This window comes from Saccostrea echinata, unplaced genomic scaffold, assembly GCF_033153115.1.
Source record: "Saccostrea echinata isolate AGI-Se365-2 ecotype Australia unplaced genomic scaffold, CSIRO_AGI_Sech_v1 ptg000014l, whole genome shotgun sequence".
In the NCBI taxonomy this organism is placed as follows: Eukaryota; Metazoa; Mollusca; class Bivalvia; order Ostreida; family Ostreidae; genus Saccostrea; species Saccostrea echinata.
In genome coordinates, this window is record NW_026889763.1 from 19,530,303 (window position 1) to 19,552,506 (window position 22,204).

The 22,204-nt window shown below is 36.0% G+C and overlaps 1 protein-coding gene across 1 annotated transcript; it reads right to left on the bottom strand.

Annotated features, from left to right (window-relative positions):
* Positions 1-2,643: 2,643 nt before the first annotated feature.
* LOC133186572 (uncharacterized protein K02A2.6-like) lies at positions 2,644-3,387 on the bottom strand. Its single transcript, XM_061321804.1, has one exon. The coding sequence runs from the start codon at positions 3,385-3,387 to the stop codon at positions 2,644-2,646; it is 744 nt and encodes a 247-aa protein (XP_061177788.1).
* Positions 3,388-22,204: the final 18,817 nt, after the last annotated feature.

The following is a 22,204-nucleotide window of genomic DNA, read 5'->3' on the forward strand; positions in this document are numbered from 1 at the left end:
TTCCGGATTGAAAGATTGCAAAAAACAAACAGAAAACATATGAACAACGAAAAAACGAATAAGGAAGAAAGATTTCCACAAATAATACATCTCGTGCAAGTACAAGCTATTGCTTGCAAGAACAAGGCATATATACAAAAACATAAATTCAGGAAGTATTTCAAAAGGATCTAAATGCATAGATGCAACGTTATAAACACAAAACAAAAGAAAAATAGAAAAAGAGAATCAAAATCTATTACTCGGCACCGACAAAAAGATTTTTTTAAGTAAATAAATAAGTCATTATAATCGTATCATTTGACTACGAACTTAGCAGCAATTTTACATAACTTCAACAACTAAGTTAATCATTGTGATATAAATAGCATAGGGATTTCCCTAAGAATGTAAACAAGGACCACTGTCATTTACGGGCTGCAGGTGTAGATGTCCATGGTTGAAAGAAGGGTCGATGTCATTATCGTCATTGACGACAAAAAATTTGCCCTTGTTCGACTTCACTAAGATCCTACCATGTACTGTCGATAATTTGGTTTTTGACGAGTTGTCGAGTTCTGTACAATAAGCTAACACGTCTTTTCGTAAGTGCTTCATTCAGGAATATTTTGTAATTGTTCGACTCATTATCATTGAATGTTTTCAGGTTCTTTTTCCTAGAAAATGCCATAGTTTTGTCACGGTACGACAGGAACTTAACAATAATGTCGCGGGGACGCCTGGGGCTTTTGTCCTCATGTTTAGGTTTTCCTACCCGGTGGGTCCTACATATACGATCCTTATCAATTGCTAAATTATCGGGCTTGAGGATCAAATTGTTAAAGACGTTTAGAGCAATAACGTCTGTATCCTCCTCCTTATCATCCTCCGGCTCTGGAACTCCAGATATTTTTATGCAATTCCGCCGTGAATATTGCTCCATTTCATCCATTCGATACTTTATATTCTCGACTTCAGTCTCTAGGACATTGATTTTAGATACAAGTGTTTCAGATATAAATGTTCTAAATGTTTCTTTACTTAAAATAAGGTCAACTGCTAGCCTAGATGCCTGTTTATCTCCTGCTAAGTTGTCTAAAATTTTTTCTAAACTTTGCAGATCATGATTATGGTTAGAAGTGCTTGCCATCGTTGTATTCACTATTGAATCACCACTTAAGGATGTATCACTAATGTCAGTTCTTGGACGTTTAACACCGACTACTTTTGATTTGTTATTTTTCCTTCCCATTGGTGAGCACAACTCATAGCCACACAAAGAATATGTCTATATATAATTGTAATAACGAAGATCTTGAAACATATTTACAATTTTACTCACTTTTCATGATGATAGTAGTCAAAACTTATATTCCTGACACCTGTACTCGCATTAAGCATGGTTCAGATTGCACATTTTGTTGAGGTTTTTGCGGAGCCGATTTCTCAACACCCTCACATGGTGGTTGACCTTGACCTTCCGGAATCTAATACATGTATACGTTCTTTTGTCGACGCCCTTAAAATGTACAACTGTATATGTACAAAGCGCCACAAATATACGCATATCGAGCGTATGGAAATACAAAACCCCACATTCACACGCGTACGCGCCTCCAAAATATGTAGAATGGGACATACTGTTGATAATAGAGCCTTTATGAGTAGTACTAAGTAGAAGAAGCGGGAATCTCATGCTTTTAATTGGTCATACTACATGGAGAACCAGTTTAAGAAAAAAATATTTAGGATTTTAAATTAAGATTGTAAAATGACAAAATGAAATAATCAAAATAATCAACATCCCTTTTTGTTTAAAAGGAGAAATAAACACATAGTCACTCAAATAGTCACTCAAGTAGTTACATAGTCACTCAAGTAGGACGGTGGTTTCCGGTTACGAGATGGTTGCCTTCGAACGCTTGTTAGTTCAACCCGAATTGGACTAGATACGCTTTGTTGTTCCGAGTTCGACATGACCGATGTCTTGTTTTCTGAATTGTTATGTTGGCTCTCACAGATTCGTTCATCTTTGTTGTACTCTTGGTTTGCACTTTTGTTGAGGTATGAAGTTGAAGGTTTTATGATTTCAAGCTGGTGTGGAACTGTAGTGCGAATTGGTGAGCTATCACGGATAACTGCTTGTACTTGTGTCGGTCTAATGTGCACACGATTTCTGCGGTATTTGGTTCCATTCTGTGCTTGAACAACATAAGTATAATCTTCCAGAATGTCTGTCACTTTTCCCAGAATCCATTTGTCTCCTACTTTATGTTCAAAGTATACGTTCTGTCCACATTTCAAAAATGGTAGATCTCTTGCATTTTTATCGTGATGTTTCTTCACTGTTCGGTTGCGTTTTACACGCCTAAACCTTGCCTCCTGGTTTTCTTCTGTCCGAATGAGTGTGGGAAGCAATGTGCGTGTCTTTCTCCCAAACATCATTTCTGTGGGGCTGCGTCCAGTGTCTTGTCGAGGAGTATTTCGTTGCTCCAATAATGCTTCATATTGACAAGTGCCATCTCGTTCACATTTTAAGATGAGATGTTTCATTATCTTTACAGCTGATTCTGCTTTTCCATTAGCGTTTGGATGATGGGGAGATGATCTCACATGGTTTATCCCCCATTTCTCAGCAAACACTAGAAAGTCATTGGCAGTGAATTATGGTCCTCCATCAGATACAATTGTCGATGGGATGCCAAAGAATGTAAATTGTTTCTTCAGAACACCAACCACTGCTTTAGATGTTGTCTTCTTTAGCAAGTCAATGGTAATAAAATTGCTGAAATAATCAATGGCCACAAGATAGTTCTTGTCCTTAATTTCAAAGAGATCAAGGCCAATTCTATTCCAAGGAGCATTGCCATCATCATGTTGTTTCAGCAGAGGACTAATATTGCGGGGTTTGAGTTCTTGGCAAGGTTTACAAGAAGATGCTAACTGCCTGAGTTCTACATTCATCCCAGGCCAATACACGGATCCCCTAGCTCTTCTCAGCATAGAATCGTATCCATTGTGCGAGCTGTGTAGACGCTGTTTAATATCTTGACGTTCACTTTTTGGAATTATGATGGACTCTCCTTTGACAATGATTCCATCATATACACTTAAACTGTCACGGAAATCAAAATATGGCTGACAGCTTTCCTTAGCAGCACTCTTCCGATCTGGCCATCCTGACTGTATAGTTTCAATCAGGTCCTGAAGGTCAGGATCTTTGGCTGTTGCCTCCTTGATTTCCATTAATCTTGAGTCATTCAGATTGGGGTTGACTTGAACCATGAAGATATCTAGTCGCTTTTCTGTTGGTTCATCTAAGTAAGCTCTACTTAGAGTGTCTGCTATTACGAGGTCTTTTCCTTTTAGAAACTTGAAGACGATATCATATCTGTTGAGCTTCATCATTATGTCCTGTAGTCTTTTTGGAGCATTGCTCAAAGGCTTCCGCAGGATTGTTTCTAATGGTTTATGGTCGTTTTCGACTATAACCTGTCGTCCATAAGTGTATTGATCAAATTTCTGCACACCAAAGAGCACTGCGAGAGCTTCTTTCTCGATTTAAGCCCATTTTCTTTCAGATGATGTTAAGGCCCTAGACGCATACTCAATTGGTTTGCCTTCTTGCATCAGGACTGCTCCTAAGCCATCCTTGCTGCTATCTACTTGCAGCACAAGTTTCTTTCCAGGGTCGAAGTACGCTAAAACTGGGGCGGATGTTAGGTTGCGCTTCACTTCCTGAAAGCTTCTTTCACATTCCGCAGACCACACAAATTCATTGTCTTTCCGAGTTAGCTTACGGATTGGTTCAAGAGTAGTAGACAATTTTGGTAGGAATCGAGCCATATATTGGACCATTCCGCAGAATCTCCTTACGCTAGCCTCATCAGTAGGTTTCGTCATTTCTAGAAGAGCAGTGACTTTCTTAGGATCAGCTTTGATTCCTTCGTTAGTTATAGTGTGGCCATGAAAGGATATTTCTTTGAGTCCTTTGACCATCTTGTCCGAGTTAAGGATGACGTTTCTTTCAATGCAGCGATCAATCACTTTCTGTAGTTTCAGATTGTTGTCTTTTAAAGCTTCTTCGTCAGTTTTGCCATGACCTGCAATGATGATGTCATCAGCAATCGTGAATGTTCCTTCAAGTCCCTCCAAGGCCTCATTTAATTTCCTCTGAAATATCTCGCTGGATACACAGAGTCCAAAAGGAAGACGTGCCCAACGGTAACGTCCATACGGCGTTATCATTATCGTGAGAAGGCTTGATTCTTCACTGAGGCGCACATGCCAGAATGCTTCCTGGACATCTAACTTGCTGAACAGTCTTGCATTTTTGAGATTTGGGAGGACATCATCAAAAGTTGGTAAGTTGTAACGTTCTCGCTGAAGGGCAACATTCAGTGGTTGAGGATCTATACATATTCGGGGTTTGCCATTTGGCTTTTGGACCACTGCCATTTGGCTTACCCATTCAGTTGGCTTTGTGACAGGTACTAGAATTCCTCTTTCAACCAGTTGGTCTAGGTCCTTTTTCACACGGTCCTTGAGAGCAAGAGGAATTTTTCTACATGGTAAAATTTTCGGTTTTACATGGTCCACCGTTAAGTTGACTTCTCCCAATTCACCAAGATTTGTGCCGGACTCTATCTTTGCAATGAAACGTTCCTGATTGACAGTAACAAGTCCAAGTTGTTGAATGGTTTTGAGACCTAATAAACTTTGGAATGAGTTTGGCACAATGATGAAATTAACTTCATTTTTATCTCCAGGTTTCACATTTTTCAGGGTCAAACTGGCTTCACCGAGGGGTTTGAGACTTGATTTATTGAACATTCTTAGTGTTTTTGTACAGTTTTTCGCTTGATTCCTTCTGACATATTTCTTTTGAATTGTGTTGACGTCTGCACCACTATCTAGTTGGAAGCGGATTTCACAGTCATTAACCATCATTAGGGCTGATATATTTTCCTTCTTGTTAGGATTTTCTATTGTGTTCAGCCAGGAGTCATCCGAGCCATCACTTTCATAGTTGTGATTAGTTTCCAGGACATTGACCTTCTTACACTGAGATTTGAAGTGATTGCGCCCATTGCAGTTATTGCATCTCTGTCCCCAAGCTGGACAATCTTCTTTCTTCATTTGATGTTTTCTCCCACAAAATTTGCATATCTTGTGAGCAGGGGGTGGTTTTTCTTTTCTTTCTCTTGGTTTGTTTAGTTGTCTCTGAGATAGAGATCCTTGTTTTTTGAACTGTTTGGTTTTAATCTTGTAAATTTGACTGTCTTTAGTGTCCTTCATTTCCTGTGCTTGCTTGTTTGCCTGTTCATAAGACTGACATATTCTGATTGCTTTACGCAGATCCAGTTCGTCATCTCTCAGCAGCAGTTGCTGCATTTTACCAGAAGATGAAAATACAATTTTGTCTCGGATCATTCGATCTTCAAGTTCTCCAAAATTACATGATTTTGCACGAATGCGTAGCTCAGTAACAAATTGATCAAACGGTTCATAATATTTTACTGACCAGAATTTGTGGCTTTCTGCAACTTCATTTTTCCGTGGGTTGCAATAATCTTCTATCTTTACAAAAACTGTAGCTGGATCATTTCTGTCTTCGTTCTGACCCCATGAGAAATGATCGTAGATTTTCAATAATTGCTCACCTCCGCAGTTTATGATGGTAGCAGTCTGAGTGTCTTTGTCTAATTGCGCTGTGCCGCTTGCACGTAAATAGATTTCAACCTGACGCTTCCAAGTTTTAAAATTCTCCGAGACATTCCCCGAATGTAAATTAAGTTCAGGTGGAAGTCTAAGGTTTGTGTTCAGATGAACAATCTGAGCTTGCTGTTGTTCCTCACCCATCGAGGAAATTCGGGACGCTGTGGGGAACGGGTTTGCAGAATTTTATTGTAACGTATATCCACTTACTTGAAGAGTGGTTCGAACTCGAGTATCACTATCGTAAGTTCGTAGCCGTCGCTGCCACCATGTTCATAATAGAGCCTTTATGAGTAGTACTAAGTAGAAGAAGCGGGAATCTCATGCTTTTGATTGGTCATACTACATGGAGAACCAGTTTAAGAAAAAAATATTTAGGATTTTAAATTAAGATTGTAAAATGACAAAATGAAATAATCAAAATAATCAACACATACATGCGTAACTGTATTTGAATATTGCAAATTTATTAGACACCTAACCTTGAACAAATTATTATTTTCTACTAAACTTGTTATTGTATCTGAACAGAATGATAAACGTGTAATTTTTTGTAGGTTCCGATTATTTTTTCTGAAAATCAGAACACATTTATCAGCTCTCTTACGGTTTTACGGACACATACACATACAATGTACAGGCATGCAAGAACAGAACAAGCACGTTTTATAAGTGCATATTCAAGAGCGCCCCAAATATATGCATATCGAGCGTTTGAAATACAGAATAATTCTAAATCCCAAGTCTTTTTTTCCCAATGTCTTTGCATTAAAATATCGGTTAAACTGAAATGATTTTATTGATTTACAGCATATATTAAAGTGAATTATAGGTCCGCTGAGTTGATCATGAGTTGTTTTTATAACGGGTAGTCCTCCTGTCCAGTCATCGTCACGGTTTGTAACATCGTAATTACACAGGTAAATACTAAGATGTCAATCTATATATTTTCCATAAGAAATGAATTACCGGGAGATGTCTCGTTTTCTCTAGATCTGATCATATATTAATTGACAGCGTTTATGAACAGCTGTTAAAACACAGGCCTTTGTAAACCGGTAAATCACAAAAAAGAAAAATCCGAGACATAAAAAATAGAGAAAATATAAATGTCTCGGAAATAACATTGTCTTTAGATAACAAAAATAAATTAATGTCCGCCGATTTTTGAATTAATCCGAACATTCATTGATGTGTACCTGTACAGGCAGTGTGTAACTTTTTTTTGAAGCCTTCGTCCAAATGAACAATATAATAAATCTTGAATGAATTAACTAACCCCTTCAGTACACACACAATCGCCTACACCTGAAATTTAATCAAAATTAGATCTTTTTTACGGCCCGAAATTCTGATAGTCGCTGTATTTCTAATCTGATTGACTATACATGACCTTTAAAAAATAAAATATTCTTTAATTTTCTTAGGGACCAGTGCATCACTAGTCAGGTGCTGTACCGACTGAGCTACGCAGGCCGATATCCACGACCCAAACCACTACAGTTTTATTAACTAATATTTTCATCTTTAACTTAATTATCCATGCAGGTGCTCCACGTGTCACTTATTGTGATAGAAGTATTTACCACGTGACCTGATCATAATGCATTCATATTGGTCAACTCTGTGATGCATGGTGTGTATTTATCAAACCCTTCAAAATCTTTCCTCTTGACCACATCTTTAAGTGTATTAAAAAGTCAAACGACTTCCTGTCAATTTTGAATATCGCCACCGCACGTGTATTTTGAACTTTGATTACCAATTTCATTATTTTCATTCATAATACATATCCTTTTAGCCTGTCATTTTCGGATTTTTAAAAACTAAACTTCACACAAAAAATCACAGACTTCTTGTTACGTTATAATGCAAACAAACGACTGAGGCATTTTGAACATAAGAAGGATGGGTGGGTTGCATAACTACATGTATAAAATAAACAAAGCAAAGGCGGATCCAGGGCCAGCGCGCCGGGCGCAGCCCCCCCCCTCCCCCGCCCCCCTCCATTTGAATTTTCTGTATGTAGAACTTATATGACCATTATCATAAAATCAAGGAAAAAAATCTCTTATTTGTAAGAATTTGTCAACTTCTGGGGGCTCCCCCCCCCCCCCTGAATCCCCACCAGGGCTTTGTCATAGACCCACTGGGGGCTTCAATGCAGCCCTCAGACCCCTTCCCTGCCTTCTACTTTGACCCCCGTTATGAAATTCCTGGATCCGTCACTGGAAGGGGCGTAATAAACAAGAATAATATAGCTTTGAAGGGATGTGATCTTCGGTATTGATACTTTTTTCACACTGACTTTTTCGTCTGTGAAGTTTGGGGAAATTAGCCTGGTAGGATAGCTAATCGCTTTTTCTACTGTAATGTTAAATTGGCAAAGAGAAACAATTCCGATTAAAGTTGAACGATGTTTATTGTAAAGTCAGCAGATAGAAAGTGAATTTTTATAAAAGTTGTTACACAAAAAATCGTAATAAACAGGTACAAGTAATTATCGAATAAACAATGTCAGATATGTAAATAACTTTTGAAATAACCTGTAGGGAAACCCGCTAAGAGAAGGTACGATTACTAAAACAACAAATAAAGATCGATCAGTTACGTGAAATCAGTCATGCATAGTGCTTACAAAAGTTTTTACAGTTACAAAAGTTTAAAAATCAAAAGTAGACAATAAAATCAGGAAACTTACAAACATTAAACTCCAAAGACAATGTTTACAAAACTTCGGGAAAATTTAGTTATCTTCTCTGACTAGAGAGTTCCGAACAGGGAACATAATTCATGAGCGGTAAAATTGAATTGCCAAAAAATTTTTAAAAATAGAAAAATTCCAAAAACGCTATTTCGTGAATAATTCAACAAAGAAATGATTGCTAGTAATGTAATTAATTTTAAACATTACTTGAACATTAGATGAAACAAGCAATTTGAGAAATTAATAAAACATTTCAGATATTTAAAAATGAAGTGTAAGTTAAATGAACAAAGTAATTCATCCTAATTCCGTATCAAAAATGCTTTATAGAAAATCTTTAAAATATGAATTAAAAACAACTATGATGAAAATGAAATAAAATCTAATCTTTAACTTTCAAATAAAATAACACAAGCTTACCTAAATTGGCAAAGAGAAAAAATTCCGATTAAAGTTGAACGATGTTTATTGTAAAGTCAGCAGATAGAAAGTGAATTTCCTAAATTCACAATCTATCCGGACTCTACATCGGAATTGAACTCTTGACCAATCAGGAAGCTTGTTACAAAAATTACTACAGGTAAGTCGGCAATTTCTTTTGATAGGCTTGACACTGATTACTTTCATGATCAAAGAGCCGAAAGGTGATGAAGTCAAATAGCTAAATTTCCGTTTTGAGTTTTTAACAAGATTGTTATAGTTAGTTTTAAATTCTCTGAATTCTAAAACTTTAATGTAACACTTTTACCTATGATATATACACAAAGACCTCTAGATCTACACGACAGAAATAAAGCTTGAGCGGCAGCTCTGCTTTAAAACATTTATCTAATTTTCGGTACAATCATAGAAAATTATAAGTATTTAGCAAACCCTTGCTACAAAGCACAAACATCATAATATTAAACTTGCCTTGTAGCTAAAATTATTCCATCAATAATCCACGAATATTCATTAGAAGGATTATAAATATCTCTAGAAATTAAAAATCAATTTGGAATTTAAAAAAAAAAACCTGTCGGCGAGTTTCTTATTGCTGCTATTGCGTTGAACATGCTATTTGATTGACAATCTCTCTATATCTGTCAGGACAGATATCTCTACATGTTACTTTTCAGGGACGTAAGATCGTTTTTGAAGGGGGGGGGGGGTGCAGCCGGAGAAAAAAATTAACTTACCTGAAAAGACCAAAACCAAAAAAGGAAAATTGATCAAAATCCTATTTCCTGGCGGAAGGTGGTGGGGGCAACGGGACTATACTGTAACAAAAAGTTCGGGCCAACTGGACTTTCAGTGAACATTACTAAAGTAAAAAATTAGGTCTGAAAGGGGGGGGGGGGCTGATGCTACGTGCCTGCTCTTATAGCTCATGCTTAATTTGATCTGCAATATCATATTAAGTTTACTTGATTGAATACCTCGTAGTCTCTTTTATTCTTTCGACAGCCTTTTAGTGTGACCAACTATGCAAAAATTTAGCCTTTTGAACAGTTGACGTTAGGACTTTCATACTTCACACCCAAAATTCTTTGTGACAAGACCTTTCCTTGGGAATAAATATTTTTGACATTGTGACCTTCACCTTAAAGTTTGACCCACTTTTTAAAAAAATTAACCTTGGCAATACCTTGAACGGTTTGGACTAGCGTTTTCACATTCACAGGTGTATTCCTTGTGACAACGCCGTTTATTGGATATCAACAATTTTTACTATTTGACCTTGACCTGGGAGTTTGACGTACTTAATAAAAAAATTTAAAAATTTGACTTTTTACCTTTGACCTTAGAGTTTGACCTACCTTTGAAACATTTTAATCTCATTCATATTACTTTTCAATTGTTGGTGTTTGGGTTTTCATATTTTTACATGTGTGTTTCTTGTGACAAGACCCTCCCTTGAGTACCGACAGTTTTGACTTTTGTCCTTGACCTTGGGGTTTGACCTATTTTTGGAAAAAAAAATTGACCTTTGCCATAACTTTTGAATAATTAATGCTAGGGCTTTCATATTTCAATGTCTATTTTTTGTGACAAGGCATTCCCTTGGACACCCTTAATCTATCCTTGACCTTATCATTCGACTTGAGTATAAAAAAAAATTAACCTTTGCCATACTTTTTTAAAAGTTGGTCCTAGCGGTTTCATATTTCACAGTTATATTCTCCGAGACAAGATCTTTCTTTAAGTAACATAATTTTTTATCTCTTGACTTTGACCTTGGAGTTGGATACGGATTTGAGAAACTTAAACCTATGCCATAAGCTGCAATACCGGGGCATCAGTGTTTCACAAACACGTCTTGTTCAATATCAAAACTGGACAAAAACATTCACAATGAATCCTTAAATCATTGTGTGAACCTGATAAATTATTTGACTCGATCTATGGTCTGAAAGAACATGGCTGAACTTATCCAGTCAATAACTCACAGATTGGGATTTTTCGTAACCAGTGTGTGTTATGGCCTTGATGAAAGGTCATTTGGATGAGTTTGGATGAGAAGCTATAAATTCCTTACTGTCTTTTTCTAGTGAAACATTGTTGGTATCATGCAGAGTGTGACATGGCCTAAACTCAAGTTCAGGGTCACTAAGGATAAGATGTTTTGATTTGATGTATGGACTGTAAGAACATGTGTGAATTTGAGAAGTCAGTATTACACAGGTGGGGTTTGCTCATAACCAGAGTGTGTCATGGCTTTCGCAAGTTCATTTGGACAAGTTCAAAGTCACGTACATTCCTTTATCGTCTTTTTACTACAGAGTGCAACATTGTTAACCCTTACAAGATTGCTTATAACCTTATGATATGGCATGACCTTGACTCAAGGTCACTTCTTCCTGCCTGCAGCTCCAACGGAAGACCTACTCATTGCTTTGCAACGAGCTCGGTTCTAGCTAAGGTCTTCCGTCTTCACGGAAGACCTTATAGTGATTCTACTGTTTCTTCTTATTATTATATCTTCCGAGGCTTCCTTTCGGAAGTCCCTACTGTCATTCTACTGTTTCTTATTCTTATTATTTTATTTTTTTCCAGCCGATTTTTGACTGGCGATTTCTCGAAGACCTTTTATCCAATTATTATGAATCTTTCAGGTTATATACATTGTATTAAAGCCTAAAAACGTTTTTTTTTTTTTTTTTTTTTTTTTTTTTTTCAATTTTTTGATATTTGCCTCTGTTTATGAGTTATTGCTCTTTAATTGATATTTGGGATGCCTTGTTTCCAGCAGAAATCTCAGAAACGACATATGATTCTTACATGAAAGTTGGAGAACTTAAAGCTAATACATTGTAGATGTGCAGAACCATAAAATTATAGGCTGATTTTTTTAAGTTCGGAAGCTATGTGACAACAAATTTTAAGATTTTTTTCCCAATGAAATTTTGCTGCTTTCTGTGTGATAAAATTTAAACTGAGAATAATTTGGTGAGACATGTAGAACAAAAGTTGTGTGTAATTACGAGACCTTTCAGATAAGATTAAGAAAAAAGGGTTGGCCCCTATATTTAGGGGCCAGCAGCTCATAAACGTCTTTTTCTGATAGCTAAAAATATTGGTATATTATGAAAAAGTTTGAATTAAATAATTTCGAACATATTAAAACTTGTCATTTTGTATAAGAGAAACAAGCTCTGTGCTATATTTAGTTGTATTTTATAAAATAAATGTGTGAGAATCCTTACAGGAACAAGTTGTCTACGGGCCAGCCAAGCCTTTTCAAGGCCTCTACACAGCTTGAGATAGTTGATGCTTATGAAATGAATTGTCTCTGTTTTCTTTTATTTAAATAATTTAAAAATGCGATATCTGTGCACAACTAAATGTTAAATCAATATGTACTATGTATTCGTATAGAAAAGGTCTTAATCGGGGCCTCTTGTTTGTAACCTGGATGTAAACAATCACGAGTTGTATTGTGGGAAGAAAAATACTAAAGACCTGATATACGGATCTGATGCTTTGTTAGTAAATATTACAAAAAGTGTAGTTTAGCATAACATAATGCTTCATAATCAATAACTCTTTAAAATCATGTATAACACTCAGTCTGATGATTTTATTTTTTAAAAAAATCATCAGGTCGAATATCAGGTCTTTAGTATAACACGTCTTTAGTATGTCCCCGGAAGTAGCCATGCAAGTCGTAATTACAGACAGAAAATGAAAAATTGTGAATTTATGTGAAGTTGTACATTTTCTCACCGTACGAGCCGTATATAGACATGCATATATTTAATCCAAATCTACGAAGCGCATGAACAATCCTAAGCTGCGTACATGGGAGCATTAGTCTTAATGGGATATACATATTCTTGCGCAAATTGTTGACGAGGAAATTCTGACGGTCACATTAACAACAATAAACAGTATATGTCGGAGTTTTCAGTGATAAATGTAACGAGGGATGTGATGAAAGAGTTCACGGTGACATTGTTTTAAAATATGTGATACACTGATTGGCGTGGACCTTGGAAATGAAGGTTAGAATTTTTTCTTTATATCTAAAATTTATTATAGCTGTTTAGAACTCTGATGTTTATATGACAGCAAATTTATAAATGTACGCACACACACTGATGTATGTTATCTATTTTATAGTTCAGACTTTGTCTGTTAGCCCTCATATGACATTATCAAATCCCCACTGCTTTGCCTTATATTTAAATACATTTGAGCATGTTATTTCACCAAGACTTACTTTTTTTGATTGGAACAAGGAAAAAAAATCCAACAATACACCATTTAGCATACTATAAACATGATAATTATTGTTATATTCTTCAACAAATATATGAATAGCTGTTACGACTAGGGCCTTTATATTATTATTTGTTATACATTTAAAAATTTGTTCCTATATAAGTCTATGCTTAAAATGTCTAACATTTCCAATGTTTCACTGAGCGGTCATAAAAATCATTGTTATACCCCTACTAAACATTTTTTATATCCCTATATAATTTCTTACTTAAAAAAGTCCAAGAGTTCGACTGTTTTCCCTTAGTTTCGGTCCAGGAACTGTTAAAATAGACTGTTAAAAAAGACTGTTGCCCGCTGACGTCAAATGGCGCTAAATCGAGTTATCTTTTCCTCATTTGGCAAACCTCGGCTGATTCAGGTAACCGTGAGGTACGTGTAATCAGCCGAGGAGTGTCGAGTAATTAAGGTCTTCCGTTTCCAACGGAAGACCTTCTACTGATTGTAATGATTAAGATTATTCTTTTTTTTTTTTTTCCTAGACGCCAACTTTGACGCTTCATATCTTCCTCATTTTTAAACAGATTTTGTTCAAATTTTCAGAGCTTTTAGACTTTACAAAACACTGTCAGAATACCGTAATACAATTCGGAAATTACCTTCTGTTCACGAGTTATTCCCCTTTGATTGAATTTTGCATGCCTCCGATTTCCAGACAAAGGCTCAGAAATGGTTATAATTGGAGCACAAAACCCTTTGAAATTGAAAAGAGGAAGCATTGAAGTTGTGCACATCGGTTTTTGTTTTTTGATTATTGCATTAAAAATGGCGCTAGAGAGGGGTCAAAAGTTAGAACGCGGAAAACAGCAAAAAATTTGACATATTTTCCTTTATATCTTGAAAACTAGAAATATTTTGTTAAGACATGTAGAACAAAAGTTGTGCATAATTGCAAGGGCTTTCATATTATACTATTTAAAAGGGGCTGGTCCCTATGATTAGGGATCTTGGGCCCTTAAAAGTTTTTGCTTTATAACTCAAAAACGGTAAATATTTCGATCTGGATCTTGGGAACAAAATTGTTCTTTTACACCTTTTTGATCTAATGAAAATGTTGTTTTGTTCGAGTATACCATAGGTACTGCGTAATACGTATTAGAAAGCAGGCCAGGTAAACAGGTAACGTTTTTCATTCGGCAAGGAAATCAGACCTCTTCATGTGTATAACTTAAACAGACTTGCTATCAATAATATACCCTGCGGTATTTAATGTTAATTTTCTTTTTAATAAGGTTTTAAACGTGGTTTATGGTTCACTATTAAATTATTTATTACAACTAGTCTTTCTTTTCTTCTTTTTTGAATTAGGTTAATAGTGTTCAAAAGCGGAGAATATTAAATCTATCTTTCTACGTTTATTATTACAACAAACTTTGTAAGTGATTTTAAACTGTATGCATTGAATAATTCACGATCATTAGCTGTATGCATATTACGGTCTCCATGTTCAGCTCGATGTTTAGTTATGTAACCCAACGCGCAAATTCCCACTCTGTTGAACGAGGTCACCAGTGTACTAGCCACCTGTGGCCATAAACAAAGCTAGTATTTGTGATCGCGTATAATGTCAATTTTGTACAAAGAGCTATTAATTAATGGAAAGTTATGTTTTTAATTATATCGAATCAGTAAGATTACTTTACCGATCTTTTATAATCTTAATTCCAAACACTGGTGCATAAAAATCATTTTGAATTTTAATCGCTGTTTTTGTCTGTTCACGCAACAATATACATTTAAAAAAAGTATTGCTCTATCCCGTGTTCATCTGCAATTGTAATTGAATGGGGGATTCGGTAAATAATTGTAATTACTACGCATGCTACGCACATATTATTTTTACCATCACTCTTGTGAATGTCCATTTATTATTTATAGAATGAAATAAACATTAACATAAATAAAAATTCCTTCAAATATACATGTACTATAATTCAAGTCTTTGTAATATAGCAAACAGTTTCATCCATCTCTGCCAATTTGTGTCTTTAAGTGTTGTAGTCCAGTACTCGTTTACATACACGTGGCCACAGAGAGCCGCGGGCACCTCGATGTTGAAATACATTGTGTACTCAGATAGTTGCTCTTCACCGCACAAACAACTAACGTGTACATGCAGTGTAGTAATTGGCAAAGATTGTTTGAAAAATATAAACTCGCATGTGTTCGCTACGAAGCATTCATTTTAAAATTTTATTTACATGTAGATACCTTATTAAGAACAAAGTAAAGTAAATGTATAACACCTAGAACAATGTTTAAAAATTAAAATACAAATATCGTGTGCTCGGAAGGGAAGATGGCTTGAAAGGGTGTGTCTGTGAATGCTTAGATCTAGCAACACACTTCGCAAAGTTAAGCATACTTGTGTCCAAATCCTTTAAAAGTGGGGGCAATCCCCAATCCTCGCACCCTTCCTTTTTGAATCTAAAAAGATATACCATACTGAGAGTTGTATATAGAGCGGGAATGTTATTTTATTAGTCCTTAAAGGCACAACTTAAGAAATGACATGAATTTTTTTTAGATAAGATTGTTTCGCGATACAGCTGTGATAAATCTTAGGAACTTCTAAAGTTATAACTTAGGCATATCTTAAGATAACTTAGGAAACGTTTTTGAAACAGGCATGTCAAGCATTCAGTCAGATCTATTACGACGTCCATATTACCATATAAGAGAATGAAATTTTGTTTTGTATATAAAGTGGTTATTACAAATATGCGTGTTACAAAAATGTATGTTGAAATCTTCAAAAGCTATCGAATTATTTGCATACGTGTACTCGTACATATGAACATTGATCAACACTGATCAAGTGTATACCGGGACCCGGGATAGTCTTATTATAGCTCTTGCTTTGTCAAATCATTACTTTCATACCCCTTGCATTTAAGAAAAACAATGTTATAAAAAAATAATAATCTGACATATAACAAGTATACATGTAGCGTGTGCAATTTATTTGGCTAGGGGCATGTACACACGTGGTTCGAAACTGTAGGGGGCTACAAATGCGGCCATAACTAGTATATTTTTGAGGTGTTATAAAAAACAAATAATACTCACAAAAGCTTATAAAATTGCCGTTCTATCGATACCTTATATGCCATGTTTCATCCACCAACAACGCCACGACATCGATGAGAAATACGTTTCTACACGGGCATTTTCTTCGAAAAGGATAGGAAGTTAATGAATTAAAATAATTAATTCTTTTAGTTAACGCATTATGTTTACCTACTATTTGTTGTATGCAATAAGTATAGACCTTACTAATAATGACTGGTTGGTTGTCACACCTGTGCATGTGTCGTGCGAGGTACAGCGGTAAGGTAAATTACCGAGAGTCGCGATGTGCGGGGTGATTCGGAATACCCTAAATGACTGTGGTCCATTGAATTTCTACTAGTAAATCAACCTGTCAAATCTAACATGGGCCCACATAATACGACTAAATTCGTTTCATGAATGAACTGGTTCTTAACAAATATATGTACAGTATACAATATCTTTTCTTTAGATCTGTTTGTTTATTATTTTCAACCACAATCTGCAGTACATGTATATATAGTTACACGAAATCCATGCACAACGGCGCTACACCTGTCAATCAAAATTACTCGATATTGTGAACTCAGTCTGGTGTTACGGCAGCATTTCCGAAGTGATTCAAAATATTCTATCGGCTAATTCTAATTTTTCGCGTTGAATAATAATATTTTGGAACAAAGTTGGAATTAAGGCTGGAGCTGCATGCTGTGAATTTATCACACCTGCAGTCTTCCCTTCTTACATGTATATGAAGCATCTGTTGAGTAATGAATCAGAGAGCATAATATGCGGAACAAGTTTGATTGAGATTTTTTACTTTTCCTTTAAGATAAAATGATTAATAACATAATTTATGCATCTAATAGATACATATAAATGTACATGTATAGCTTTTTAAAAACAAGAAATCTGTAATTGAAAATGTGAAAGTGAAGAGTTTAGGTAATTTAGTTCTTAACCAAAATTTAATGACAGTACATTCCTTCCTAGTCTCTATATAACTTTTAATTACGGCCGTGCCCTCTCCCCTTCAAAAGATGTCTAATACATGCTTTAAAAATTCTGTTTATGTATCAAGAAATTTCCACAGGTACTTGTGGACAGGACCCCCCCCCCCCCCCAAATTCAACCCCAATGTTTGTTGGACATTTTTTTCCCACAAATTATATTTATTACACTTATTCATCATGTGTACCATAGGAAAAAATCGAGTACAAGTACCTGTGGAAATTTCTATTTGCCCCCCCCCCCTTCCCCAAAAAACTGAAATTGTTTTCTACGGGCTTGACAACAGGTACTTGTGGACAGACCCCCCCCCCCCCCGATATTCAACCCCGGGGCTTGTTGGACATTTTTTCCACAAATTATATTTATTGCACTTACTCATCATGTGTACCATATGAAAAAATCGTGAAAACCCCCCAAAAAATCGTTCCACACAAAAAATGCCTCACTATGTATAGTTAAAACATTAATTTTTCATATTTATTGATGAAATTAACATTAATAAAATCAACACAAAATTAATACCGTATTACATATCACTTGAATTTATCATAAAGCAGAAAATCTGTTCTGCGGGCTTCAAGGCCAGCTCAGGAACCTAAAGATGTCCTCATTTTCCAAGTCCAGTACAGAACGTAAATTAAATGAAATAAATCACACGATCACTGGGAAGAACTCAAAGAAAGAAGACTCTTGAGGAAAAGATATTTTGATTCGACTTATAGACTGAAATAAACCGATATTCTCTTTTTGCCACTCTTTCCTGGTGCCCTGGGACTCTGAATGTAGGATCAGTATTTTTCTCACAGGTCCGTTGTACGGATTGTACGGGGGGGGGGGGGCAGACCTTCTGAAAATAGTCTTTTGTTGTAGTTTTAATATGTAAATTTTGATTTAGTTGCTGCTTGCACCCTCCCCACTCTTTGTTTCTCTACGGTCATACATAGGCGAATCCCAGCAAAAATGTAATGACACCCCCCCCCCCCCCCTCCAACACACACTTTTTTTTTTAAATGTGTATTGCGATAGGACTTAAAATTGGAAAACATTTTCTGTATATCTCTACATCGAAAAATATAAAACAAATATTTTTTTTTATATTTCCTTTTTAAAACAACATAGATAATTATGCATAGCTAATTAAATACTGAATTAAATATTTATCTTTGCAGACAATATGCTCTGGGTTATAGAAGATGATGTGAAAGCGTATCGTAATGCACCTTGTAATCCTTTGGATTTTCAGATTTAAGGCCAATGCGAAAACCCAAAGACGCCGACATTTTATTATGCTACTGTAATCGAAGATCCGGGGGGCATACGGTTTTTGTCCTGTCCACCTGTCTATTTGTCTGTTAGACTGTGTTAGCCTCTTTGTCCGCAAAAACTTTAACTATGCCCATAAAATTTGATTGGTTGGAACTACTGCTTTCATATTTCTTATGTGTATTCCTAGTAACAAGGACTTCCTTCAGGTACCAACATATTTGACCTCTTGACCTTGAACTTGGAGTTTGATCCTCTTTCGCAAAATTTTACCAAACTATAACCTTGGCCAAAACTTTTGAACAGTTGGTGCTATGGTTTTTATACTTCACATCTGTATCCCTTGTGATAAGTCTCCTCCTTGGGTATAAATATGTTTGACCATTTGACCTTGGAGTTTGACCAACTTTTAAACAACTTTAGCCTTGACAACAACTTTTGAATGACTAGTACTAGGGCTTTTATATTATATAGGTAATTTTCTTGTGACAAGGCCTGTCATTGTATACCTTTAATTTTGACCATTTTACCTTGACATTTGAGTATGTCCTACTTTTGAAAACTTTAACCTTGGTTTTAACTTTTGAACAGTTGGTGCTAAGGCTTATGTTTTTTAATACCACATGTGTATTCCTTGTAACAATTAAGACCTTCCCTCAAGTACAAACAATTATGATCGCTTGACCTTGGAGTTTGACCTTTTAAAGAAATTAACCTTGGCCATAACTTTTAAACTGTTGCTGTTGTGGCTTTCATACTAGTATATATTTCACAGTATATTCTTTGTTCAAGACCTTTATTTGGGTAATAACATTTTTTTTTATCTTTTGATCTTTACCATGGAGTTTGACCTGCATTTGAGAAACTTTTAACTTTTGCCATAAGATGCCATATGGGGGCATCAGTGTTTCAAAAATCACACGTTGTTCAGTATCCAAATCGGGCATAAAACATTTACAATGATCCTTTAAAGCAGTGAGTTGAACCTAATAAATTACGACTATAGAAATTATGATAATTTATTTCGATGTATGGTCTAAAAAAACGTTTATTATACCTCTGTGAAAACTAGCTTACAAGTGAAAAATCACTAGTAAAATAGAATTTGATTGGCCGAGAAAGTCACGTGTCCATCATGTTTGCCCTGCAACAAAACGTCGTGTTTCACGATTGTGACGTCACAATTAAACGAGTGAGGAGTTAGATTGTTTATAGCGACGCTGCTAACTTCGTTCGCGCGGTAACAACAACTAAAAATTCACCCCAAAAAATCACCTTAATTAATGGAATTGCATACAGATAGTAGATTAAACGTTCTTTGTTAAAATGTTTTCACTTTTCAAAATTCGTTTATGGAAATACAGCTAACATACGTCATGAGACGTCACAGTCTAGACGTTCCAAATGTCTCGTGCTGTTTGAAGAGGCGGATCTTAAAATTAAGTGAACAATGCACTCGCCCAACGGTCGCACCGTCAACATATTATCGTTGATTGATTGTGTCGATTTAAATGTGTAAAAATGTAATGGTGTTTGAATGTTACTGGTGTGATCACACAAACTTGTCACGTAGGAATTTTTTTTTAATGAAACGAGGCTATTGGTGTACGTGTAACTTACATCTCTTTCATATCGTTCTCATCAAATGCATGTTTGCTTTATTCATTGGATCTCCTTTGTAATTCCTGCATTTTGGTTAATTCGGTATTATAAACAATTTATTGCATAATAGTGAGGGAGACATAAAGATTTCTTCGCAAATGAAAAATCAAATTTCTCTCGGGCGTTGCCTTCGGGGAGTATGATTTTTCATGGGCAAAGAAATCTTCATGTTGCCCTCGGGGAATATGATTTTTTATGGGCGAAGAAATCTTCATGACTCCCTCACTATCATGCAATAAATGCAAACTGTGAACTTGTCAATTCCGAAACACACAAAAGGGTATCGCTGATACCATACAGAGTGTATCATTGCCTTGATCAGGCCCATAGGAAGCAAATTCAGGGGTTTTTTTTTTTGGGGGGGGGGCACAGCCATACATTTTCAGTTGACAGTTGAGGGGGCACTACTACCATAAATTTCCTGACAAGCAAAAAAAAAGGTCACCAACTACCAAAAATTCCTTGACAAGCAAAAAAAAAGAAGGTTATCAGACGTTTTTATTGAGGTGGCACAAGCTATAGTATCTATGTCTACTATAGTAATCTATATATCGGCAAATTATTGGGGGGCACGCCCCCCCTCCCTCGGTTCCTACGGCCATGTTGATTAAATTTAGGGTTACTAAGGAAAGAATGTTTTGACTGAATGAATGGTCTGAAAGAACATGTGTTAACTTGTCGAGTCGGTAACACATAGATGGGGTTTGCTTAAAACCAGAGTGTGTCATGGTTTGATGCAAGGTCATTTGAACGAGTTCAAGGTCAGAAACAACATTCCTTAACTGTCTTTCTACTGGTGAGACATTGCAAGTTGATACCCCTTACAAGATTGCTTATAACCTTAGAATGTGGCATGACCTTGACTCAAGGTCACTTCTTCCTGTTCGCAGCTCCAACGGAAGACCTACTCGTTGCTTTGCAACGAGCTCTGCTCTAGTTTAAACCTATTGTTAAGATAAACAGAAGTGGCCGATGTTCGTTTTGCTGCGGCGAACCAGGATAAAATCCAGGCTATACTTGAAAGTAGAGACATTAAAAGTACGAAAAATATTTTATTTTCTGTAAAATTTATGAACTTGGTTTAGTAGGAGTATAACAAAACAGTTGTTGACATGAATCTTGGGAAACAGTCGAACTGTTGGACAGGGGTGCAAGCTGTTGTCAGCAGCATACGGCCTTGGGCAACAGCTTGCACTCCGGTCCAACAGATTGACTGTTTCCCTCTGCCCCAGTCAACAACTGTAAGTTGTTGGACTGCGGAATGAGCTATTGGAACTTTCAATGAGATATTGGACCGCTTACATCACACAATCGGCAGGATTAGCTAAATCTTATTTGCATTCATTGGTGTTTGACAGTTACGGAATTGACTGAGTTTTACCTCACGCAGTACAGTTAAGGTGCCAAATGGAAATATCTGCGAATTTTTTAGATAGAAAATACATTCTTTACAAGGATGGGCGTTTCTTTTTAGGACTTTACTATTATCGGACAAATGCAATGTGGTTGAAAACTACATGTTGAGGACGATTAGATTTCTTATTTAGACTTGTCACGTGATGTGGCAGTCACGTGATTTTAGCAAATATACCTGAAGTATTGAGGTCATCTATAAATTCTAATATTGCAAGGTCATAACCAAGTTAAAAATCTAAGTTTAACATGTAATTATTTTCAACACTCTTTGTAGTTTGTGAAAAGTGCTGCGAACCTATATAGATTCTACTATCTAATTGCTAATATTACATTTGTTAGACCGTATGTTGAATATTTTGCTGGTCAAGTACATTAAATATAGATATAATTAATTCATTTGCAAGATTTCAACAGGTTCGCAGCACTTTTCAAATATCTTCATGCTTCTTGAGTTTATGTGTAAAAGCTTGTCATAATTCATTGAGGGTATGCCCTTGCAATATATCGATTTTTAACGACCCTTCTATTACCCTCTAATGAATCTGCATACAAATATACAGTACAGGCCACGAGTTTTCCCCGTCGCACGGTGGAAAACACACCGTGTGAAATGCTCTGTGTTACACCGTGTACACG

Coding starts and splice junctions, on each gene's coding strand:
- LOC133186572 (XM_061321804.1), bottom strand. CDS start 3,387: ATGATGAAGCTCAACAGATATGATATCGTCTTCAAGTTTCTAAAAGGA.